General features: G+C 39.5%; 1 protein-coding gene across 1 annotated transcript in view; it reads right to left on the bottom strand.

Moving 5' to 3' along the window:
- AMPH (amphiphysin) overlaps positions 1-26,964 on the bottom strand; it is a 115,936-nt gene that overhangs the window by 7,230 nt on the left and 81,742 nt on the right. The window contains exons 11-19 of the mRNA XM_027744397.2: positions 25,738-25,866; positions 20,805-20,912; positions 17,506-17,529; positions 15,924-15,947; positions 13,268-13,300; positions 11,854-11,904; positions 9,681-9,800; positions 3,340-3,396; positions 379-528 (exon numbers count right to left, since the gene is read on the bottom strand). Coding sequence (XP_027600198.1) covers positions 379-528; positions 3,340-3,396; positions 9,681-9,800; positions 11,854-11,904; positions 13,268-13,300; positions 15,924-15,947; positions 17,506-17,529; positions 20,805-20,912; positions 25,738-25,866 — 696 coding nt within the window. The remainder of the gene's footprint in view (positions 1-378; positions 529-3,339; positions 3,397-9,680; positions 9,801-11,853; positions 11,905-13,267; positions 13,301-15,923; positions 15,948-17,505; positions 17,530-20,804; positions 20,913-25,737; positions 25,867-26,964) is intronic.

Below are 26,964 nucleotides of genomic sequence, written 5' to 3'. Positions count from 1 at the left end.
TTTCTCACGAAAGCCCTGTTATGTTATGTGATAAATCTCATCTCCACAGAGGGGCACAGAGAGACAACAGCAGGAGGGGGAGCTCAAACAATACTGTCCATACTGCTCCTGTGCCCCACACAGGAGCCATCAACCCATCAAGTCCCATCTCCACAAGCCCAGGGAAACACAGGGGCACAAAGGCAGGTACAACCCAAATTAAGGACTCAGAAGAAGGGATACCCTGTGTGGGCCCCTCCCAGGGCTATCCCAGGAGAACATCAGCCTTGCCACTGGTCAGACTTGGAGGCACAGACATTCAGGAGCCTTACCTCCCTAAGGCTGCTGAATCTGTCCCAATTCCCCTAACACTCTCTTCCATGCACTGACATGAGTTACCTGAGACACATTAGACTCCTTTTCTTCTCCCTGAGGTTTGTCACCTTCAGCAACATCCTCCCGCTCAGTGGGAACAGTGCCATCACCAGCTCCTGCTGCCATGGTCACACCGTTTTCTGATGCCGCAGCCCCCTCACCAACAGGTACCACCTAAAAACAACAGGAGGGAGAGACTTTTCAGGATATGAGTTACAATGTTTGCTGGAGAGACCATGGACCAGTCTCTGCTCCGTGACCTCCCTGGGTGATGCTGACCTATGGTCTTCACTGGTGTTCCTCCTGATTTATGGAGGAGATCAGTGCTGGGGGCAAGCTTGTGCAGAGAAGCCAAGTAACAGGCAGGAGAAAGACATTTATGAAACCTCACTAGGCAACACTTAAAAGAGTCCCCAGGTGGACTAGTTACTAGTGGAGTAACTGTTTGCCAAGGCTGTAGTATTTTTTCCTTCTCTTGTCATCGAGCTGTATTGTGGAAGAAATTTACCACTGGTTTCTGCTGAGGAGGAGGAGTTTGCAAGCTGTCCAAGGGGTCCACAGGACCCTGCTAATGGAAATGTGTTCTTGGTAAGAGGCTCCAAGCCTTCTCCAGCTAGTCAGCTACCTCTGGATCTGGGCTGGCTTCAAAAATCTTGTAATCTTAATTACACACTCCTTTCTAACAGAGAGACTAATAAATCAGGCTGTCAGGAAAAGTAAATACATTCTGCAGCTGGATAAAGATCAGGAAAAATGTAACTGCAAAGATCTATCGTTATGTCAGTATAAAAAGATACATAAAAGCCCATTCAGTCTGGATATGACTGAACCATTTCTGATCAATCCACGTTGAATAGATAATGCATGATTTCTTCCAGTTCTTGAAAGATGAATGGAAAAATACCTGCCTATTACTAGATCAATGTTGAATCCTTCATCCAGCAGAAATTGTTACTATAATTTATGTACCACCCTAACATTTGTATTGCTATATACTGCTTACAGTAGCATATTGGGTATATACTTACATTCTAAGATTATTCCAAATCAGCTACCTCTAGCAGTATTATTGAAATTTGGACAGTTGTCCCATTATACCAACCACAGAGGGGACAAAGAACAGATTATCCAGGATAACGAGGGCTATGATAGAACCACTTGACTATTTAATTGCACAGATGTGAATTCTTCTTTAGACAGGATGCAGTCAATTCACACTGTTGTACTCCCATTAACATTGCTCAGTACAATGCCACAGATTCAGCAGCAGCAAGAACAAGCCTAGGGTGAGGAGAAGGAGGGGTACCAAACCTGCCACTGGGGTCTGCCAGAGGAGGTCCCTGAGCTATGCTGGTCTTCCAGAGCTGAAGTTCTTGCCCCAAGGTTGCATTTAGAACAGGAACAGGTAATTTTTATGACAGTTGGTTATAATCACAGCTAAGCTAGCTAATGTCAAGAGGAACCAATCATCACACTTTAGGGAATGCATCAATTACAAAGTCTTGGAAGATTCTGGGGTAGTACTGCAGAATTTGTAGGCAACTTAGAGTACCAAAGGGACCACCCTCCACTGGCAGTCAGATATCAGCTTAGCAAATAGCTTGATCTCTTATGCCAGCTCTTCTGCATACAGTAACACAGTTTTAAACAGCTATTTTAAACAGAACACAGGGTCAAATTCACTCTCAGATAAGAGACCTCAACTTTATAAGAACAAGTAGTATTAGAATAAAGGAAAAAGATTTCAAAGACTTAGCCTTGCTGCTCACAGAACAGTGAGGCATTTCTTGCATGTTTCTTCTTGGACCAGACTTCTTGGGAGTGACGAGCCAATGCTAGAAGAGCAACACAACACTATTGCACTGTGTCAACACAAAGTTGGGCTTGATCTACCACCCTGGACTTTCTTGCTATGCAATTCCACTGTTTTCCACACGGATGTGACAGTGCTGCTGAGGAGCATGGCACCACTGAGTCCCAAATTCACTTCCCAGTGACAGCGGCATACTCTAGAGCCACAGATACATCCTCGACTCTAGAAAAGTTAGTGCTATTTTACAGCAGGATAACAAACCTAAGCTTGGACAGTTGAATTTAGTTTGTTCTAAAACCAGTGAACAGAGACTAGTTCATGATCTTTTTGTATATACCGTGGCACCAAAACAAATAACAACAAAAATAGGAAGCTGCCAGCACCTTGAGATACAAATCCTGAATGATTAGTAACTAGGAGTTATAATCTTTTTCCCAGTCCTTACTTCTATCCCTGTGTTTAATACGCAGCCATTCCTCCTTGCACATTTGAACACATCGTAGTTTCACTTTAGTATACGAAGATTCAGGGTAAGTACTTTTATCACTCCTGAAGAAATATAAGCAAAATGCAATCATTCAAGTCCACACATGCACAGCTTAAAGTATGTCACTGAGCTTTTCATTTGCTTTGTAATTTGATTTTAACTGTATCTAACGATGCCAGATTGCGCTTTAGCAAACCAACTCATAACATGATTATTTTCAAGTATCTGTTTTAGCTTAGGGCATATTGTGGTAGGAAAAAGAAATGATAATCAAAGGGTTTTTTATTTTTTATAAAGAAGTTTCCAGGAAGGCGAGGCAAAAAAATTTACGGAAACTGCAAAAGCTACTAGGAATCTATGCAGTGTACTTCCAAATGTCAAGAGAAACAGTTCCTTCTGCCATGGAACTGCTTTGTTTGCTGCCCTGAAATATTCATCACTCTATACTGCTGCAACAGGCAGTTTCTCAGGCAAATCCTGCATTGAATGAGAAGTGATCTGTTAGAACATATGCCATGGATATAGATATATCTGTGCAGTGCTAGACTAGATACCACAGCTAGGTTGCAGCTGTATTGTATTGGCCTGCGTATTGATGACATGCAAATGACAAATCAATTTTTTGGACATTATTCTCTTGAAGACATTAAAGCACAACCACACTCTTGAGGCTATTCATATGTACCTCATTTTCTTTCTCAGCAACTCCTGTAGTCTCCTTATTCCCCGCCTCGACACTCTCCTGCATGAAGAGGAAATATGGTCATCCCTATGGTCATGCTGAGGCAATGGCTGCAGAGGAATTGGTATTAATCAAGCTAATGGAAGCATGCTAGGTATGGGATGCAATGAAATGATCTAAATGGGGTAGTATATAGCAAGCAGGAAGATTCTTTCTGCCACATATAATCTGAAACAGAAGTAGTTACATGCTAAACAAATAAAACCTTTAAGTATGTCATCATCATCACACTCCAAGAGCTAAGGACAATTTTATTTTCTTTTATTACAGGTATTTTCATAATAGCACCAGCTTTGAAGAACTGTTTATTAAACAACCTTGCAGTTTCCATCAAGCTCAAATTTTTCCCACCATGACTCAATCTGTTTCCAATATGACCTGCTGCTGCTCTTGCAACTCACCAGAGCTTCAAGGTAAACTTTGTAAAACACTTACTTCTTCTATTGATGGTGCACTGCAACTCATGTAAAGGGGCTGTTCAAAACAGGTAGGTCACAAAGTTCAGAATTTTTTTTGCCCAATCACCTTTCTTTAGGTCCTTATTCAGCTGGTGCCTGACATTAAAAAAATTAGACATCTAGTGGTTTTTCAAAACTGACACCCATTTAGGTGTTCAAAAGATTGAATGCACCGAATGGTAACAAACAGTACTTGTTACTGCACAGATGCCATCCAGCACTAGGTCCTTTTCTATAGGTCAACAGACAAAATCACTAAAATTAAGGCTTTGTTTGGAAAAGCTGGAAGTATTTTTTTTTGCTGTTCAGGTTTGACTCTCTGCAGACACAGGCTACTTCTAAAGATGCACTGCTAAGCAAAAACAAGTCAAAGATATGTTATGGAAACCCACTTTGCTAATAAATTTTGAGGCTGCTTTGCAAACATAGCTAGGTCAGATTTTTCTAAAGAGCTGTAAGGGTGAAAAGAAGTTATGCAAACATCTGTGGGGGGCATGGTAGACTGGACCACCTGCTTTAGCAATCAGAAATTAGGAGACCTCAAGTACTCAGGCTCCAGTCACCTGCCTTCACACACCTACAACTGTCACTCCAAAATTTCTTAAAGTTTCAGCTGAAATGGTTCCATGTCTCTTTTTTAATAAAAGAATGCTGAGTTCTATGCAAACTTCATATCACTCATTTTTTTTTCTACTCTAATCTTCTAGTATTACTTGCGGTCACCTCATAAGCCCCAAACATGCCCAGATGCCAGGGAAAGGCAGCTGCTGACAATGGTGTTGCCATAGAAACCTCTTACAGCCTTATCACCATTAAAATTGCACTGTTATATAACTTTCTTTTAAAATTATTAATTCCAATTGTTTTGAAGATGCCAAGCCTCTGCCATGGGGTCTTCAATTTTATAGTAACTTTGAGGAGACTGTAGAGGGTCTTAAATAGAACAAAACAAATATCAACAAAAGCAATATAAATATTTCATACTCTATAGTGATGTATGCATGCACACAGCCATCCAGAGAAACTTTTTTCTTTTGTACAGCAGAAATGTACTGTTGCCTGTAAAGGCTTTATATCCAACTGCAAGTCAGTAGACAGATGCTTTCCCTACTTGTACCATTAAAAAGTGCTGAATTTCTGCCATCACCTGTATTTACAATTTACCTTCAGAAATTATCATAATCTTACACTTTAAAGTCAGGAATTTTGACACTTTCTTAAAAATTCCCTGGCAATATTCTCTAGTAAGAATCCCATCAGCCCAGCTTTGGGTATCTTTGCAGAAGAATCTAATATATACATATACATATTTTTAAATGTGAAGTGGTTTCCAGGCTAACTGAAAGCACAGTTTTGGTTGGAAAGGTGAAAGTAAGGAGAGCTTCTCTTCCTTCCCAAAGCTTGGGCTTTCCTGAAGTTAATGTCACTAGTCAAATTAGTAGCATTTTGCTTTTCTGATTAGCTGGAAGTTGGGATTTTGTGGATAGTGAAGTTTGAGAAGAGAGGCATGGTAGCATAAACTGTATAATTTTTAGAGCATGAAAGCCTACTAAAATGGATGACTAAATAACACGTTAGTAAACTAACACCTTGGTTCCAGAGAGAAAAATCTTCTGTGACTTCAACAGAATGACACTATGCTACATCAGTTCTCTCCTGTATACAAGAGCTATATATTTTTAATAGCCTTATGCTGCAATTGTGCACCTGCACTTAGTTTCACCCCTAGAATCTGGACACAGTTGACTGCTCTTCTGTATCTAACCATTGTACTGCACTCTGAAACAATACATGCTCCACTATTTGGGCACTGTGAATTGTACCTACAGTGGGATTCAACCGTAATTAGATACTCTTGAAGTTGCAGGCTGTTTCCTGGCCTCTGCTGTACTTGCTCGGTGTCTGCAAAGAGCTTATCAGAACCTATGCTTATACACAGCTTTGACAGTATTTAGCTGTGTGTCTGATTGCTTTAATGGGAGAACTTCAGAGTCCAGGCAGGCATCAGACCCAAAGTACTGAGAGGCCCTTTCCAAACTAATGGAAGTAATGGAAGTAGAAAAGTTGATCTCTAAACAGTGCTCTGAACTGCAAGCACTATGTCTCATGTGTAGTTGAAGAAGAAAGGGAAATAACATTTCATAAGCTTTCACTTTATTATGATGTCCTCACGTCATCTTCGCTTGAATATGAAAAACTGATGTGTTGAGAGGGGTAGTATTATTTGAAAAAGCAATAAATCAGTGGTTAATGCATTATATCCTTTAGACTATCCTTTGGATGTTACAGCTGCCTTTGGGGATGCTATGGGAAAAAGGAAACAACTGTTTCTGTGTGTAGAATTCCATGCACGAACAATTTACCATGGTCAACTTTTTTCTGTCGGCACACACGGTCATCCTGTGCCTTTAATTACCAAACATTTTATCCCTTCCCCAAGAAAGATCAAGTGCTGACAGATACTAATAAAAACTTTATTTGTTCTATGGCATTTGAGACCTGAAGAATCAAGACAAAAATATACAATGAGATCACAGGCAGCAGTTCTGACAAGCTCTTCTAATGGCATTTTGGCAATCTTGATCAGGTAGACTATGAAACAGCACGTAATTGAATTCAAAATACCCTGAGAGGCAAGTGGTACTCTATCCCCTGGACCATTTTCTCCATAACTTAAATGCACATCCTACCAGAAAATTTACTGTGAAGTTCCTGCAATGAAGAATATATGTCATAAATTTCCTGGATTAATAGGATGTGACAGGAAATTTACCATAGAAAAGTGAAACTGAGTAGCAGCTGTCACTCCAAACTGGAAGTAACTAAACTTGATAAAAGATTCCCCATGAGGCAGCATCTATCAGTATTTTACAACTTCCCTTTTAAAGTAAATTGTCATTCATAAAGCAAACAGACACAGAACATTGAGAAATTATGTTTTAATCTTTTGCAACTCAGTGTACTTTTCCTTAGCTTTGATCATATTTGTCATTAATCCTAATCTTCAAAACTCTTCTTTGCAAGTCCTGGAAAGCCCTTCCTGAAATAACAACCTTTCAGAGCCAAATGCAGAATGACTCAATTTTAGGCATTTTTAAAATCAGCACTTCTAGCTTATTTTCCCAAATTAGAAAGGACAACTTCACTTTTAATAAGCAACAAAAAACCAAGAACAAACCTAATCTCAATTCTTTAACTTTTATTTAATGCCTATGTTATTTCTTCGGGGTTGCTCTTAAATTGCCTGTCTCTTGCACTGTGTTTGCCTCTCTCACAACAGCTCTGCAGTCCTGCGACTCAGCCAGAGCAGCTGATGACAGATCATGGACCCAGAACTCCTCAGCAGTAAAATGGATCACCTGAAAAGGTCATGTCAACCAATGAGCAAATGCATGGTGCTGCAGTCACAGCCTGTTTAATTAGTGCTTAAGATGTGCAACAGGCTTCAGAGCATTGCTTTGTCTTTACTGTAAGACAAAAAGGAGCTGGTTTCCTCTTAGAAAAATGGGGAACTTCTTTTACATTTTTTTTCCTCCTTAAATCCTTAGAGATAATCAAAATAAAACCACCTTTTCACCTTCATTAATATCTGTTCTTCCACATTATTCCCTGACATTCACTCACAGGAAGAGAAGAAATCATCAGTGACTGATTTCCTACCCCTTCCCTCTCCACCTTCCATCCCTCTTTCTTTATTCCAAACTATCAAATTTACATGGGGCACTCTGCACAACAGTTTGACAAAAACAATGTGCTTCACATAGAAAATTTCATTCTTTGCCTTACTATGGAGTTAACAAGTTATTATTGTGATTTATATCAAGTAAAAAGGAAACTCACAGGAGGGGGGAGCCTGGTCTCCATAGACCACTAAGTTATGTTACTAGAAGGGGATGATCCTGAAGTAATTTGCTCCAGTGTGTACCACGGAATCAAGCAAAAGTGAATTAAAAATATGAAACAAATACTCGAAGTTCGTGCAAATGTAATCATAATTAAACCCTAAACATAGTTTTAGGGAACACACTGGGACTGCTTCCCTCCATACGTGCATTGTTGCTAGGAGTCCACAGAGAAAGGGTAGGGTTGGACAGAGACAGGTATTATCTGCCCTTTTCCCCAAAGTCCTGCAGAACAGCCCACGTAGCACTGCCCACCTTTCCTCACACAATAAATTATTTTTCCTCCATTAGAAAGATAGGACTAAGGGAAGAATGAATTAGGCAGGCGCTACAGCTGAAGTTTTACCTCTCTCTTTGTATCAATTGTGCTGGATACCATTTTTTAATCCTGTGATACAGATAGTTGAAACCACTCAGGCAAACTCATCAATTCATCTTTAAGAAAGTCTTCAATAAACTACTTCTGCACTCCACAGCCTTGCAACCAATGCTAGTACCTAATTCCTTCTGCTGAAGACATTTTCCATAATATCACCTGTGGCTTTTGCGCAGGTCTAACGCTGCCAGCAGACAACCAGCCTTTCCCTAACAGGTAGAGCTAGTGGGCTTAATGCTATCCTCCTAAGTCAACAACACTACCCAACCTGGAGTCATCAATAAAAGTCACCATCAGCCTCGTGGTGTTGAAGCCATTGCCATTAATAAAAATGAGCTCCAGAGATGCTCCGAGAAATGCTACAGTAGCTTCATATCTGATAAGTGGATATCTATCCATGCTCTCTGCTGCCACATCTGTATGTGCATCTATAGCTACTTCCACTTTCTTCAGCTAATTTGCATCTACATTAGCTTAATATTGCTTTCCATGCGGCAATGTATCAAGGGCTTACTGAAAACCACCTCATTTTACGGTGAATTGGGTATCGTCATCTCTGCTTCGCAGTTGAAGACACGTATGGACTTTCTCAAGGCCAAGTACAGCTGAGCAAGCTTAAACCTTGTTCTTCTGAGAACACTTACAGCACCAAACTGTGCTCAGTAGTCAAAAAAGCACAGCTATACATCTTCCACCTCTTTTTTTCATCCAGTAATCTGCATATTCTACCAGCGGCAAGCACTCATTAGAGCCTTTGAACACGTTATTGTCTTGAGGAAAGCATGAAAGCTGTCAGACTACAAAACCAGATGCATTTTTCCTCCAGGGTTTCTTAGCCTGTGGGTATATCCACCACCAAGACCTTCTGACAACAGTATGTAGAAGAGGAACCTCAGACAAAAAGGATATCTGTATAAAAAGGGATGCTAGTTAGCAGTAAAACCCCATGCCTACTGCCTCAGACCACCTCTTAATTTGTAGTGATATTGTGTGCTCTGCTTTGTTCTTCATGCAGACCTGTAATTTCTTCTCCTCTCATCATTTCCTGAATGCTGGTATGTAAAAAATCTCCAAATTGGTGTTTGGAGTTCCCTCTTTGATTCACAACTGGCTTCTAAAACCATGAGTCTTGTAGACATTTATATTACAATCACTTTTTTCTCCGGAATTTTCATACTCTAGTAAGGACCATACAAGACATACATTGGCTTAGAGCTTGAAACGAAATGAGAAAACTGTTAATAAGGTAGTTTAAAAATGGCATAAGTTCTTTCCCCTTCTGAAGTTCATCTGGAATCAAACCACCTGTGAAACTACAATCACTCAGCTGAACTTCAGTCTAAAATGCGAAACATAAGAGGAATGACATTTTAGGGCTGAAAGGAGGATGAGTGCTGAAGAGGCATGCTGTGACACAGTCAGGCACTGGGGAAACCAGCCAAGGAGGATGACAACGGAAAGGATGGCCAAAATGCAGCAGGCACATTCACCATGATGAAAGGTGCCTCAGATGAGGGTCGAGAGGTGGCATCAGGAGAGATTACTCACCACAGCCTGCTCTGCTGGTTCGGCAAGCTCACCAGGGACAGCCTCCTTTTCCATAACAGCAGCAGGAGCAGGGGTTTCCTCGACCTTAAGTTCCCCAGGTGGCGCTTCTTCAGCCTCGGCCTTTTGTTATTGATTTTTAAGCAGACAGTGGAAAAATTGTTGAGGAGCACATGATAGTGGGAATGGAGGAGGGGAAAGGGAACTGTGCCTGGCACAGTACTGCTTCAGGCTCAATCTTACCGAGCTTTGCCCCTGGCAAAGGACAGCATCTAAAGGATGTTTTCATCCTCCATGTTCTATATGTAAAATGTGCCAGTTTTATATCCCTCCCTCACAAGTAAAGAAAGCATAGCTTTCTGAGCTAAAGTAAGAGGTCATGGAAGGGGGGGAAGGCACCCAGAGTTTGCTCCAAAATGCTCCAGAAACTGACAGCAAGGCCAGAAGTTGAAACTGGTACCCATATGTACCAACTCTGGTTTTCAAAATTATCTTCTACTCCCTAGTTCTGTCTGCTCTCGGAAAATACAGTCCCTCCTCCAGTGAAGGTAAGAAGCAATTAGCAGACACTCAAACAGTTTTTATATGCACAAGGGCAAACACTAACTGACTAAATTCTAGCACTTTGAAAATCATCCCTGGTTTTTTATTAAAATGCATTTTCTCTTGAACTCTCAATCGCCTAGAAGGCATGCATTTATCAACCCACTATTGGGATTTCCACCCTTTTAAATTCTGGCCTCAGCTTGTTTTTGAGCAAGAGGATCTATCAAATATCACCAGCCCTGAAACAAGTTCAGTTTTATGGCAAAATAGCTCACAGCAGAAGTGCAATATCCAATGGAAACATCACCTTGCGAAACATCACATGCACATACACAGGGAGAGCTCGAAGTAGTGCTCAGCATATTCCATTTATAAAGATGACTGACTCAACCAGACAAAATAACCCCAACAGATTAATTTGCCATGAACAAATTGCTCAGCATAATATGGAGCTCAAAAGCAATTGCTTCGCAGTTGATAACAGGCAGCTGGTTAGAATGTGATGTCTCCTGTGAGACATGAAGGGATAGCTTTCATGAAATTCTTTAAAATACTAAAATCTCCTCCTGATATTTTTCCGGAAAAAACCCATAACATCTCAATTCTTTACTCACATATACCTTAAGCAGACTAATTTTTAATGAGGTACAGAGAAGTTTGCCTATGCAAGACCTTCAGGATTTGGCGTAGCATAAAGAAGCATTCACTATATTGCGTCAAGCTGTGCAAAAATCCCTCTGTGCAGTGTATAATTACAGCTCTAGAAAATTTCACAAAGAAGAAATAGGACTGAAATAAGAAACACAAAGTAGATTTATCCCAAGTAAGGTGACTAATGAGTTTCCTGAGATTTAATGCTGGAAGATTCTTCCAGGCTTATAAAGCAGATTGCATGGATGTACTTCAAGTCATTTGTTGACAAGCAGACTTCAGACGAGGTACCACATTTCAGCTACAAGTAAAAATACTCTCACCATATTTAGTAACCATCATGAACACAAACACCACCAGAGGCATTATACAAAAGCCACATTAAATAATATTGAACATCACTCTGCTGCTATTAAGTAACTATAGCACTCACCCAGCAATGCTGCTATTCACATCCTTACTTCAGGCTAACCAAAGATTGTAAGAGGAGCTAAGAAACTGCCCAGGTGTGATGACTTTCAAAAAGATTGTCCAGTCCTTAGAAGTAGATCATTCCTACTATTAATATGTGGTGAGTGGGTAAAACTACAGCAATATTGTAGATATTTAAACAGTCATCACGTAGTATCACCTGCTTGCTCTACACTGGACCATAGTATTTATTCTAGTAATTTCTTAAATGCAATAAATGAACAAACAGTTTAATTACATTTTTTTAAAGTAAATATATATTAGAATATTCTGGTTTTCTTTTCTTTTGCTCTGTGCTATCCTTGTAAAAGATTGGTTCAGCGAGTATGGATTTACAAACTACAATCATATCACCCACCAGCTCTTCCAGGTAGAAGAGTTGTATAAACTTTTGTGATTTAAAGGATGGAAAGCACACAAAAACCAGAAAATCTCTTTGCCCAAAGGAAGAATAAAAAATGCCTTTTCTTACAAGGCATTTAAAAAGTAACTCAAAGCCACCACTTACCAAAGGCTCTGTCACATTCTCACTTGATTGCACTGTAAATACAGACATATCCTAGATATGGAAATGAAAAACAAATGCAAAAAGTATTTGAGACAGGATATTTGCAGATGTCTATCAAAGTACATTCACACGGAATAAGATGACAAATACAACCTAACTAATAATTATTTTTAATACTTAGATTATCTAAGTACTATTAATATTAAAGACATTCTCTTTTCAATTATATTCAGTTATATTCAATCCTTCTAAACCAAGAAGTTTTTCACCTCACTAGAGGCAGCGAAAAACCCTTCATTAAATACATGTGATTTGCAAGGACTGTTTCAGGTACAATGCAATTCCCAGTTGTGAAACTTTTTGCAGACAACACATGGCTGTGCTTGGAGATTACACTAGCTCTAAGCTACTTTCATATGTTCCTGGGCTTTTATTTGCATAATAACTAGAGTAATTACAGATACAAAATTTTACCTGCATTAAGGAAGTAGAAATATGGAGGTGTTTTCCAACACCTTGCTCATTCAGAACCAATTAATTTGCAAAATATTGCTGGGCCAAATTATTTTCCTACTGCAGTGGGGGCAGCAGATATTTATTTCCTCCAGACCAACATTTTGCCTTAATTACTAGAGGTTGTGGTTTGTGGTTTTCCCCTTCCTTCCAGATCCTTTACTAAACTAAATGTCCTGGAGCAGACTGTTAAGCACTGGAAGACTCATTTCTGTCCTTGTATAATCTGAATCTTCTTGGGCGTTTTTAAAATATGGTGTACAGCGTGCGCTGTGGATGAGCCAGTCTCTAAAAGGATGCTGGAAAACACTGAGGTCCCAGGTTATCCACCTGAAATTTGGGATCTTGACACAGCCCTGAAATTTGAAAGCATAAACATGGTGTCTTCATGTGCTGTATCTCTGTGATGGGTAACACAGTCTCACTATCAGCACAGCAGCAAACAAATACTTTACATTTAACTTTGAGAGTAAAATATATCCTAACTGAAAGTAAAGATGGAGGAAAGAAATCCCCTCATTATATATATACCTACAGAATCACTGAAACTATGTGAAACTGGGGAAACTGTTCTTTACAGAATTTGGGGATTGTGAGAAAAATTCAAAAAAGAGCACAATAAAAACGCTAAATCAGTCCTTTTAGGAGGAAAAAAAATCCATCCCAGAAAGGTAGTCAGATTTTTTGCTATTAAATTCAGTGAGGCCAAGAGTCCTAAGAGTATTAGAATCATTCTAGTAACATCTAAGTAGAATTTCCGAGAACAGACAAGGTCTGGATTTGAGACAGTATGACACTGCTATGCAGCTTGTCTGTAGACTTCCTGAAATTGTATAGCCAGTTCTAATACTCTCCTAATAGCACAGAAAAAAAATTATCTTAACACCTTTTTATTTCTTACCTGTGCAAATCCATTAAATGCTGTGGTGGATGCCTAAGTAGAAGCGAAGATCGGAACAAATTATCATTTCTTTACTAGATCAGAACATGAGTCAAAACATTTTTATTTGCAAAATAAAAATGTAGGCCAAACATAAAAAAAAAAAAAAGGGTATGGCAGCAAGAAATTCGTCAACCGTGCTATTTTACAACAGGCATCACAGGTTTAAAGAAAACAACAAAAATAAAGAGAAAAAGCAGAGTAACTTAAGCATTTTTACAAAACGATAATAAAAAAAGACTAGGTGCATTTAAAGATATACAGATAAAACACAAAAGCTGCAAGACACAATGTGCCTTCACAGTTCAAAGCTTCATTCACCATTTTGAAATGCATTTTTGTCAGCCTGCTTCATTACATGGCTGAAGGGTACCACACTATGAACAGTTGCATGGCAATTTTTCAAAAAAAGAATAGCACAGGCTTAGGAAGGGCAGTGGGAAACACACAAATGGAATGGTTTTAAACGACAAGGTTATGCATGGCCTAAGGAACTCTTTGTCTAGACTAGGCTACACACTGGGGTAGGTACCTCTTCTTTATCAGCCTCAATTTCCTGGTACAACAATCCATATCTCCGGTTAGCAATTTCATCTTCTGATAAATCTGAGTTGTTGGTCTCATTGTCTTTAGGACTAGTTGAACTCTCGGTGCTAGCATTTCTGGAATTTCCCATTTGAAACAGAGCCAAGGGTCTAGCTATCTCCTTGCTCAGTCCTGGATTGTTAATGCCTGCCTGCTCCCCAGGATGACCTTGTTTTACTGGTGTCTCCTGAATTTTATTGCCTGTGCTTGCACCTATTTCTCCCCAGCTGTTATCAGTACCTCCTAAGTCTTGTGTAGACCATTTATTACTAATGCCCAACCAAATATTTTCCATGTTACCTTCCTCTGAGTCTTGCTGTTTGGGGAAAAAGGGCCAATTATCCAGTCCATTGGCTTGGCTATCTGACAGATTAGAAAAACCCCAGGAATCATTAGTAACTGTTGGATCCCAGTTTGCCTGCCAGGGATCTGTTTCCAAGGCTTCAGGAACACCACTGCTACTAGGATGCTCTTCAGTGACTGCTGCTGCTGCCCTACCTGTCACTTGGTCTTCTGCATTATCTAGGCAAGGATTACCACAGCCTGTGCTAGCAGCATCGGCTGTCTTGGGCTGCAGTGCCCAAGACATTTGGGCATGTTCAGCATCAGTTTGACCTTCAGTACCAGGACTACCATTTGGGAGGTGGATGATGCTATTGTCTTCAGTTCCTTTACCAGACTCTTCTGCACTGAATAATTCAGCATGACACAGACTGCTCACAGTATCTGTAGAGTACTTTCCTGTGTCGTCAGTTATCTGTAGGTCAACACATGTCCTCATGTTTATACACTCTATGGATGTATTCTCTCCAGCACCACTGTCAGTTTGGTCTAAGGCATCCTTAGATGTTCTTTCATGGTCCTGATCCCAGATACCAAGGATTCTCTCAGGTTCAGTGCCAGTGCTTTCTATAGTTTTACAGTGGTACACTACTATTTTGTCCCCGCTTTCCAGCCCCGTGCTCAACAATGGTATTTCTCCATCTGCCTCCTCAGTGACATTGACCTGTTTGAATTCTTCTTCTCTAGGGTTTTCTAGGTTAGCACCACTAGCTCTCCCAGCATCCCCATCATTATCTTCCAGCGCATGTAAATTTTCTACCTCTGTGCTGACTATAATTTCAAGATCTGATTTTGCTAAACCCTTATGAAGTTCTGCCTCCCTGTTTCCTTTGGTTTCACAACCCTGCTCTTCCAGTTCTTCTGTACCTTCTACCTCCTTGTAGTTAGCTCCGGTCTCTACCTTTTCACTTGGCTTGACACCTGCCCACTCGTCTTCCTCATGCTCTTCCTCTGCCTTTTGCACATCACACGGGAGGGGTTCATCCAACAAGTTATCAGTTCCCAGGACGGGTGTCTCAAAACTGGTTATGTTCTCTAAAGGCTGATTGGTCACCATATCTTCCCACAGGACATTTCTGGCATCCAACTGGTCCTCCAGTGAAGTCCTCTGGTTTTCATTTACAGAAGCTGACCCTGGTGCAGCATCCTCCTGCTCACCTACTGCAGGCCAAACACTAGCAGGCAGAGTACCCATGGATATGCTTGAGGTTTGCTCTGCCCCATGGGAAAGCAAAGAACCACCTGCAGTAATTTCCTGGCTGACACTGGGTGTGCTAACATCTAGGCCCCAGCTGAGTGAACCTAGATTAGTTTGAGATCTGTTAATATCTTCTGATGACCCACTGTTTGGGGTTTCCTCCATGACCAGGTTACACAGGGAAAGACTTTTTGAAGAGTCAGGCTTTAAGCAGACAGAAAAGCAAAGAAAAAACACAAGATGAAAAAGATAAAGGCGGACTTGATGAGAAAACACAAAATTTATATTTTACATGAGCAAATTTAATTTAAAGAATGAAGTGACTAAATTAAGCCATTTAAGGAAAAGCTATGTGGTTTTCAACATTTGGAGGCAATAGATTATAATGCAAAAGAGCAGCACTGATAGACAAAACCAGAAAACTATATATTACACCACACTGATTAAGCATGTCTCTAGAGTGGTTGCAGTTTTGGGGGGAGGTTTGCTTACCGGCTGCACCAATTCACTGCTTGTCTGTATAGAATAAAGTCATACATATAAAGTCATGAATATAAAGATATACGTATAAATATATACATATACAGAAAAGAAGACCATGATGTACTTTGTTACAGCAGCAGTTCATTAATTAGCAGTTCCCTAACCAGGAATTACCAGTGTGGGGAAGGAGCAACAGGTTCTTTCCCTGCCACTCCACAGAAGACTAATCCCAGGCCCTTGAATTTTAACCCTCTGCATTACATTATTAAAAAAGTCACATCTTGCTTTCCTCTGTGAGCCACTGACATTTTTATTGCAGGAATCCTATTACATCTCTATTGAAAAGAAAAGTTGCTCTGTGAGACAGTGACAAGGAAGGAAGCAATGTAAGTAGTAGTGGGGCTTGTATTTACACTCAGGCATCACTGTATCACTCAGGCAATAGGGAGGACCCTGAGCATGCAGCTCTGATTCTCCATTATCTTGTAGAGGCATTTACATCCACACAGAGTAAGGCATTGAGTCACAAACCTGCTGTCTACATTGCCACTTTGAACAGATACAAATGTTCCCAGGAAGTTCAACAACTACTATGCACTCAACTTATTAAGAGAAACTTTGCAATGAGTATCCCTAATTTCAAACATTTAGCTGTGAAGTCCACTACTTTTTTTTTTAAACTAAAGCAAAGATGAAAAATAATTACAATCTAGAATACTTACACAATATTAAAATATTATAAATAAAACTGTGCAAAAAGAAGACATTGTTAAAGCTATCTAATGTAAGATTAGAGCAATAAATTCACAACACCTCTTGATATTTTAGCTGATCTTGATATTTGCAGCCTTGAAATTCTGGGTAGTCTACATATGTGATTTTTTTCCAGGTTTTATTTAACCTGACTCGATAGAAAGAGACGAACATTTAATATACATCACATATGGTATTTGTTCACAAAACAGTGCTGCAAATCTTAATATATGACAAGCATTCACAGATTTCTGTGCTGGTTGAAGCTACAAAAGGTCAAAAATGAAAGTACCAGGTTCCATGTCAAGTCAACCCAGCTAACTCCATGACATAAAGTCAAAAGAAAGCTCACAAAAATGAGTTGTTTCCTTCCTGCAGATCATTTTATCTGATTTGGCACGAGGAGGAAGAAGGAAGGATTCATACAATTTCCTACAGTAGCAGTTTTTTTTGTGAATAAGTCCAGTTCACTGTATGCCCACAAACAAAATTCTCACTTCCTTCCTGAATTTTGAGAAAATGGTTGTCCACTGGATTAAAGTCCTGAGGAACTACACCTTCAGGTAATTAAAACAAGTGATTAACATCCATTATTACACTCTAATACCTGTAATTCAGGTATAGTAAAAGCAACACACTTAGCTATAATGATTGAGAATTTTATTAGCCTAGATTACTGACATCACTTAGGTTTTGTAGGCCAAGCAACAGTGGCTTCATATACTTGAAAGTATCATCCTCCATAAATTCTTTATCTTGTCTTTTGGTAGAAGCATTGTAAATTTGACTTCAGGCTGTTACAAAATCAGAGGCACGGAAATATATACGTCAGGCTTACCGTCCATAGATCCCATGGCAATGTCTGAAAAAAGGAGTGGATAAAAGAGGCTGTGAGAAAAATATAATTCATACACTGTATATCCAAACACTGTGCATTAACTAAGAAGATAATACTTATTTATATGCATATTTATAATACATACATATTACATATTACATATTAGCACATGCGTGCACATGTGTGTGCATGTATCTGCATAATACTCTTCTTGGTTATACAGGATGGGCAGTATGCAATGCATTGTGTTATTTCCTATTTCAAAGTAGTTGCTGCTTTCCAGCAAATTCACATTGTCACGTGCACGAGTAATGACCAGATTCTGAGCTGGTGACTGAATGACTTTCAACATGTACAGGAGCCTCTGCAAGGTGTCAGCTTTAACAAGCTTACATAGGTCAAGTTTTCTAGCCAGTAAAAAAATGATCCAACTATCCACTGGTGTTTTTTCTCACTACTCTGGCACCAGAAAGGAAAACAGTATACTTTTGGGGAAAGAAAACAAGAAAGTTAACCAATATTTTCTTTTTGTCCAGTTGGTTAATTAATGTTAGTGACCTTTTAACAGAAGAGCTAAATAGACAGATGAAAGAAAAGCAGTAGACTTCATGTCAAGTATTTATATCCCACCGCATAAGAAGGAGCTCTGCTGGTTGGCCCCAAAAGCTGTCTGAGATGCTTCAAAATGTATCTACTATATTCACACATAGGTTAAAGCCCACAAAACCTCAAAACCTAAAGATATTCATAAAGTAAAATGTGAAATTAAAACATTTGCAAATGTTGAATGTGACATCTAACATTTGCGTGAGAGAAAGGATTGGTGCATTTAGCTTCTTTTCTCGCCTGCTTCATATTTTATAAGGACAGAATGGTTCTCTGAACAACTTCTGCTTTGATGAGCAAAAGACACAGTAATAATTCACTACTCAGATTTACAGCATATTAACATCAAGAGCCATTTCACATTCATTTTAAATTGGTTTAAGTCCAGGTATGTGCTGCTTCTGCAGATGCAATTCAAAAGTGTGTGTTCTTACTTTGCTGTAACAGTATTAGCTGAGCATTCCAGCTTTAAGGAAAATTGACATATCTGTTCTTAAAGTGCTAAATGGTACAAACCCTAAATGTCTAACTAACTTCCATGAAAAGAGAGATTGCTCATTTTCCATTTTTTTCATTTTCCTTTCAACTTTGAGCATGAGGGGGAAGGAATAAACTGAGGAAAGGTGAGACAGACTAGAAAACAGAGAAGAGAGCCAGGCAGGTTTAGAAAGGTCACTTCTGAAACAGCCATAGAAACAGAAAAGCAATCGAGGAAGGGCTTGCCAGGGCTCAGTTACTGTGGTTTGATCACCCTGGCAGAGCAGTGGAGGGAGGTAATTAATTAAATTATGAATAGAGAAGTCACACCAGGCCTCCCAAGGCATCATGCACAGACGACTACTCATGTCTTCACATCACTTCTTCAGCAGTTTGCTGAATGGAAAATATCCATGACTGAGGCAAAAGCTACACACACACAAAATATATACACACCACTTAATCTCTTCTTAATCTCTCTACAAGCTCAGGCTCTCCAAAGTCTGCAACCACAGGTTTCATTCTGTCTATGCTGCCACAGCACTGACCCTGTCAAATCCAGTGAGACCAAGACCCAGACACAGGGCTGTCTTCCCTTCTAAAGACATGGTGCTCTGACTCATTCATATGCTCTTGTGGATGCAGACCATCCTTTCTCATATACGTACATTATGGGGAAAGGTGAAAGAAGAGGAGAGACTGAAGGGGTTCAGTGAATGCTTCTTATGTACCTCGATGAAAACTTAAAATGTACTTTTCTATACAGAATTACATGGTACAGTTGAATCTAAAATAACTGTTTTTCACTAAACCAATAAACTCTTCTACAATCTGTACAATATAATGTCGGAACAAATGTGTTCTGTCACAAAAGTTAAATATCTTTCATTTAACAATCCCACTGCTCAAATAAGTGTTATTACAAAACATGCTGAAAGGGTAGTTAGCAAAGCTACACCTAAAGTTTTTTTGTCACCGGTAAATGCCAAGGAAATTCATTCTCCTTCCCCATCCTCTTCCCTGTTTAGAGGGAGAAAAAAAAAACCCAAGTAAAATGCACAAAGCTTCTGCTAGAATGAAACACTTCTAGCAAATCTCAGTGAGAAATTTCAGATAGCATTTGGAATGCTGACAATGCATCATTTTTCTGATAGTGCATATCCCATGAGAGATCACTACAGACCTCATTACATAACTAGCACTGCATGCCAAGTAAGAAATTAATTAACTGAGGAAGAGATCAGCAGAGAATCAGGACTATCTCAGCCCTAAACCTGCTTGTCTTCTCACTCCTTTCCCAATGCTGCACTCCTGAACAGCTGATTAGTCCTCTCACATCTCACAGAACAAGTCAGATTAGTGATAGCCACAGGGATAATAGGTCTTGCTAATGATGTATTAATATTGTTTCTTTGAGTACAAGACAGGGATACAGCGATTCTGGCCAGGAGATCTTCCCCACTTTACTATCTGCCCTCTGGGCAGTGAGGGCGAATTCTGGACTTCAAAACAGCAGGTCCTGTAGGGTAAGCCAATGAATACCAGCAACTTAATATATCAGCCTTTTTTATTAATTTTCACATTTTTTTCTTTTTTTTTTTTTTTTTTTTTTATATTGCTGCAAGAAACTACCATGGTAAATATTACTACTAAATGCCGAATTTCTATAACACAACAGTCTACAAGGAAACACCCTATTCCATACCCTCAATTTCCTTGAGGTTAGGTCTAAAATAGATTTATAGTAAAACCACTCAGATCATTCCACTGCCTGGTACAGAAACTCCATCACAGCAAAGCAATTGCGTGCTGACTCCACGAGACCTAGGTCCCCCGAGGCATCTCTTCAGACATGAAGAATCAAGGCCAGGTCAGAGAAGTTGTCAGAAAAACAAGCACTGGAGAATTATAATGTTTGCACTAAGAGTTATTCTATAGATGGAAAATAACAGCATGCCAAAGTCCAGGCCAAGGTACCAGCAACCATTCTCATCGGCAGACATCTCATTTTACCACCTGACAATTTACTCTCATTCCAGTACATCATCAAGTACAAGGTTACTGAGGGGGAAACATAGATGGTTGAATAGAGCCTCTGAGGAAGATAAAGTTTTTCAGACACTGCAGATACACTGTTAATACACAAGGCAAATCTTTGCTACCAAACACAGCATGTTGCATTCATGTGCTTTGCCTACCTCCAGGCAAAGAGATACCTGAGACATGGGTGAATGACTAACTCCTGTTGGTACAACTTCTGGCTTGAAAGGGTCAAAGTCCAAATCTAGCAAAGATTCCTCTTTCTTAGCTTCAGGTACTTCATTCTGTTAGAAGAGAAACATAATTCTTGAAAAACTTATCTTTCAAAAGCTTCCCTGGGTAGTAAAATATTAAGAGGCGCAAGAAGAAAATAATTATATCACAGACCTACTAGCTGTTGTGCATGCCAGGAGGGGAGGAGCTCTGAAGATTATCTTGAGCTTTAGTATAAGTTTTAATTTTAGGAGATTCACTCTTACGATGTCTTTGATTTCTCTGCAGTACAGCTTTGCCTTTCCAGCCTAAACAATCACAATCCTTTCAAAAAAGTGCTGAGTGTACACTATTTGACTGTGAAGGTCCTTTTAAAGTGCTTTGAGACAGATACCAAAACTAAAGACTACATAAATGGCACACAGTGTTCATACAGTCTAATAAGTGAATCTCCCCCCAAACACAAACATTAATAAAAAGCCAATACAGAAGGACATAAATGCCTTTGAATTAAATTTCAATTCTGAACATGAGCACTTACTTACATTTAATGTTGCCCTTAGCTCTAAACTTTAGGAAATATCTCTTTAGAACAGTGAGGCACTGGAATGGGTTGCCCAAAGAAGTGTGGATGACCCATCCCTGGAAGTGTTCAAGGCCAGGTTGGATGGGGCTCTGAGCAACCTGGATAAGTGAAAGGTGTCCTTGCCCACAGCAGGTGGGTTGAAACTAGAGGATTTTTAAGGTCCCTTCCAACCCCTTCCAACCCAAACCATTCTGTGATTCTATGATACGCTCTCACTAAACTGGATTACATGGTAGAGTCTTTTTTTGTTAGCAATTAATAAATTAGCCAAGGCCTTTCAGGTCAACAGAAATATATATATTTTGTTTCAATGGGATACAGGTCTTTCCTGCTGTAAAGTAACCTGAACAAACAATTAGTGTGCTTTGACGTAAAATATTAATTAGCTTGAAACTGTAGCTGAGACGCAATTATCACTAATTAAAAATATTCTAGGTAAGCATCTTGGTCTTGGTAAGGAGGCTGGTACTGCCTACTGCTAGTTGTTCAGTGTTTATTAAATAGTGAGAGAAGCTTGTACAACAGGGCAAGTCTGCAACAACAGGGCAGTAAACCAGTAAAATTAGGAGATAATAATAATAATGATGATGATGACAATGACAGTAAAATAAATGAACAAATCCTTTCTATTATTAAAACACTTAAGAATATAAACTTTCCAAATTAGTTTTACTATTGGTAAATAGATGTTCAAAGTTAGGTAATGAATGGCTTCCACTATGCCACAAAACACCCAAGCTCTCTGTGTCACCTACAAACATGGTCAAAATAGCTCCTCAGCCCCCATGTTAGGAAAGACAGGGTAACCTGGAACTCTTCAGTCTGGAAGAGGTGTGCTAGGGATGATATGAGCAGGGTCTATACAAGCGCGAGAGGCACAGGGGTTTGGCTGTTCGCTGATTCTTCCAAAGCAGGAAGGTTGATGGCAGCAAAGTTGATGGGGACAGATGCAGAATAAAGAAAGGTGGTGGTGCTTCATGTGGCACAGAGTTCAGCTGGGGATCTCCTTGTCTTCAGGCAGTGTGAATGAGAAAAATGTACACATGCTGAAAGACTGAATAAATTTGTGGCAAAATAGTCTGTCGAGGCTTACTAAATACGTAAAAATCATGTTGAAGAAGCCCCTGAGTTGCAAATGACCAGAGGTTGGGAGAATACAGTAGAAGGGCGGGACAAGAGTATCAACTTTGCTTGCCTTTTTTTATCTTCTTCCCTCGGCCTCTGCTTTTGGCCACAAGTGATGAGGGAGAACTGCTCTGATAAACTGAAGCCAGTGTGATAGCGTAGCACTTTAAAAAGTCAAACCCACCATTCCCACCAGTAACCCTCATTATATTCATTCTGACATGCCTTCCATCCAGTGCATTTAGACTTCATCACATACGCCCTTGGGGCACTAATGCTCATATGATCATACACCCTGATGAAACAACACAGCATTTGCTGACATATAGTCAGAAATGGATGGAGACAGAAATGTTAATTATCTTTCAATGAGGTCTGAGAAAGAAGTTGCTACTTTTGAGGACTGAATCCAATGAATAGGAGTCTTACTTAGGCCATGCGTGATGACAGGTAAGGTATCTGTAGTGACAGGGTACTGACTGCAAAAATTATCATCACCCATAACCCTCAGAACAAAATGAAGAGAACACTTCTCTTAATTTTAGTGACAAAGGCCCAAATAAACATATAGAGTACCTAAGATATCACATTACATGGAGATGTAGGAGAAACAGGAACCTTGGGAAATCCCTCAATAAGGGAAAAAGCTGTCAGGGAGGTCGGCGAAACATCCTGTATTTATTCCACCATAGCATGACAAAGCATGAATAAACGAAACATTAGAAAGAGGTGGCTGTGGCAGAAGCAAAGTTGTACACCTGAGAGGTATGTGCCAGGAATGGAGAAGGCACAAGAAACCTGCAGGAAGTACCAGAACTGCTACCCCCTCTCTGCACACAGTCTGTAAAAGCTTTAAAATAGCCTTAGCAGTTCCCTTCAGAGGTGTCTGACACACTCAGACATGTTAAGTATCTGTAGAGGGCATATAGAGGCCTACAATGTCCAAGCTAGTAACTGGACACTAGGGAGAAACGTGAAGAAAATGAAAGAAAAACAAGGAACACTAATTTCCAAATGACTCTTCCATCCAGTCAACCAGATATCTCATCTTCTCACCTCTTTCTTTTATTTAGCACTAATTAAATCCATTCTTGACAATGAATAACCTGGACATGTGAGTTTCTTTGTTGAATCAGCACAAAAATATTCAACAACATCAAGCAGAACTGTCTTTCAGCATCTTGCACAACAGCGAATGCATTAGTACTTCTTGGTAAAGAAGGAGGAACAACAACAATTACAGAATATTTATGTTCCAGAGAAGAAAAGTGTTCTGCCTGTTTGTAATCTGCTCTGAAACATTGGATTAAAGCAGCAAAGCTCTATTCTTCAGCCTGTTGGGTTTGTGTCTCTGCATGAGCAGTGTCTGGGACACCAACAGTGGTCCTTCGGGAAGTCCTGCACCATTAGCGGGCTCTGCAGGTTTAAGTGCTTCTTCCATACTGCCCAACAAGGGCTTTGGGAGTATAGGAGAAACCATAAGCACCAAGAGGAATCAGTCCATTTTTCCTGTGGATTCCATGCTATATATTTTTAATAACTGGTTCTCTTACAGAAGGATACAAAATCTATACATCATTTTATTTGGGTATGTCTGTACATACTCAGGGACCTCAGATACACTAAGGATGCTTTAGTGATGGGGGTGGGTTTTACGGGGAGAGATATGCAGATGATTCATGAGAAGGTGAAGCTTAGGTCATTCCCAAGTCATTGACTGCAGAGGAGGGAAGGACATAAATTACTCACTGAAGGGAGATCCATTTTTCCTTGAGAGATAAGGAAAAGATTTCAGTTCTCAGAAGCATGCCCCACCTTTATCATCCCATTCCATTTTTATGCCAATCTCTTATAGAAAGGATGTAAATATTCTGGAAATGTGACTTACACTCATTTAAAGCCCTGTTCCAGTGTCATATCTTAATGGAAAAGAAAACCAGGTCCATTTCTGCTTCCCCAGCTGGTCTGACATATGAATGTTAGTTGGATACAGTATTTAATGCAGGGAGACACATTTCGCACAGGTTACACCAACTCTTTACCACTGATGTCCAGGCTCATGCGAACAGAATAGTTAACTCAGGGTACAATGATGCAACAGAGCTGCCATCTCCCTTCAGAAGGAACGCCTAGCAGCAGCTGCATTCTAGGAGTTGCCTTTAATTCTTTAATTGCATGGGGACCTTACTATAAATAACTTTTTTCTCTTCCAAATAGGTCCCTACAGACAGCAATGCCTCTTTCTCCCCTCCACAAGAAAACAAAACAGCATATAGTCAATTTGTATAAAATAACTTTTTCATTGCTGTGCCTACATTCTCCTGTGTTGTCAAACAAATTTGTACAAAACCAATGATTCACATGAAAACAAAAATTCATAAACATTCTGAATAAGCTTCAGATCTACATATTTCTCCACAGTCTATCAGACACAGGCTCATATTTCAGAGTTGCAATTACCATAACAGAAAGGGTCCATTATTGAACAACCAGCAATTAACCATAACTATGTAAAAGCTGAACAGTTGAATACAAATTTTACAGACTTATTTGACACAACTCTGGCTTTTCTGTTTGTTATATGCAACTTTTAAAAATTTTGGAATAATGAGATAAAACTAATTTTGATTACTTCTCGTCTGTGTAATGTTTCAATGAGCAAAACTAAGTGAATGAATAAGCCAGCTGAAGCAGCCTTTTATACCTCTAAAATCCAGCCAAGTTCCATTTTTAAAAAAACACTCAAAAGAAAAAAGGAATACTTTTAATGATTTTGATGAAGGAAACAGAAATAAAGAAGGATCACTGTAAAGTTCCATTGAGATGCTTAGGATTAGAAAAAAGCATTTTAGATAAACTCTCAGCTTATAATGCAACCTGGATGTATTTAAATCTCAAACACAACTGTTTCACAGTATTTTTAGTCAAGCCTCTCAGGAGATGTCTCATTTTTTTCAGTATGCTAGCAGTGTTAGCCCTTTTGAGTGATAATGTGTGACTTGTTCAAAGATAAAACACCATATGGTAAAACACCCTTTCAAGAATACAGAAAATGATAATTATGCCTCTGTCTTCTACTTGCACCCTCCTCCTCCCTTCTCCTGAAGATCAGCCCCAAGGGCACTACCTTGGAGAACTTAGGGCGATTACAAGGTTGGACCTGTAAACCATTCACTGAAGCTTACCTGTGATGGGGTTGTCACATTGATTTCTGGGACAAAATTGTCATCAAATAAATTAATGATGTTCTCCTGTTGCAACTCCTTCGTGGGTGTGAGCTTAGGCAGTGGTGGGACTGGCGGACCTTTCCTCAGCTAGGCAGACAGCAAAAATGTCACAGATTAGTTCAGGGATAAAAGCTATAAGATAGGCCTAAACAAAGTGTTTTAGGTTTTTATCTCCACTGCTTCACCCTAAATAAGCCATGGGAATAAGCCATATGTTGAAAGGAACTGTTTAGTTGTTCACCACCAAATGCCTTGAAATAAACATTGTGGGAAGAGCAAAACAACTCTATATTTCTAACTCCTTCAGACTCAAAGTATCAGAGTTCATATAAAAGCAATTCTTAGCTTTTTTTTTCTGCTGCAATAGGGCACACAGTGCAAAACACTTGCTCTCCTATGCAGCCCACAGTTGGAAGGATGATACTGCACAGAATCAAGCCTCTGCAGCTTTTCAGCTTCTTGAGTTCATTTGTGTTTAGCTTTGGTATTTTGTCCCTGCCCACCTGTTGCTACTTTTAAAGCATACTTAATGCTAAGACCATATAATTTCTGGGAACCAAAGGTGCTTAGTTTACTAATTCTCCCTGCTCTCCAGAGATTTGCATAACTGTGACAAACTAATTGCTTGGAATAATACCAAATAGTATTGGATAATTTTTAAATCTATCAAAATATCAAGAAAATAAATCCATAAAATAATCCTCAGGTGGTATGGTGATATAACACCATTGGCACCAATGAGACTGAGTCCTACCAGATGAATATTCAGACAGTCTCTTTTGGGAGACCAGAGAAAAGAAGCATGCTCACTGAATGCAAAATTAAACCTCTTCTGCATAGAAATAGCATTCATCACAGAAGCTATCCCAATTCCAAAAACATCTGCAACAACAACACAAGTCTTTGATACGCTCACGAAGTATCACATTTACACTACAGATGAAACTGATGCATGAAACTGATTATTCTTTTACCAGTACTGGTGAGAATAGTAATTCCAACAGTGTCAAACTTCTCAATCCAGTTAATAACAACAAGTATAACTTTAATTATCAGTAATTAGCACAGCAGTATTTAAGCTAGCTTTATTATTTACTGTTTTAGAGGCTGGCCAGACCAGTGATATCACTGTCTAATTTTTCACAGGGTAAGCATAAATTTGAAGATGAATGAAGAGTAGAAATA

The sequence above is a fragment of the Pipra filicauda genome, unplaced genomic scaffold (genome assembly GCF_003945595.2).
Source record: "Pipra filicauda isolate LSUMZ 115617 unplaced genomic scaffold, ASM394559v2 scaffold353_size752799_pilon, whole genome shotgun sequence".
Classification (NCBI taxonomy): domain Eukaryota; kingdom Metazoa; phylum Chordata; class Aves; order Passeriformes; family Pipridae; genus Pipra; species Pipra filicauda.
The sequence above is the reverse complement of the archived record's forward strand: the minus strand, read 5'-3'. Positions and strand labels throughout refer to the sequence as shown.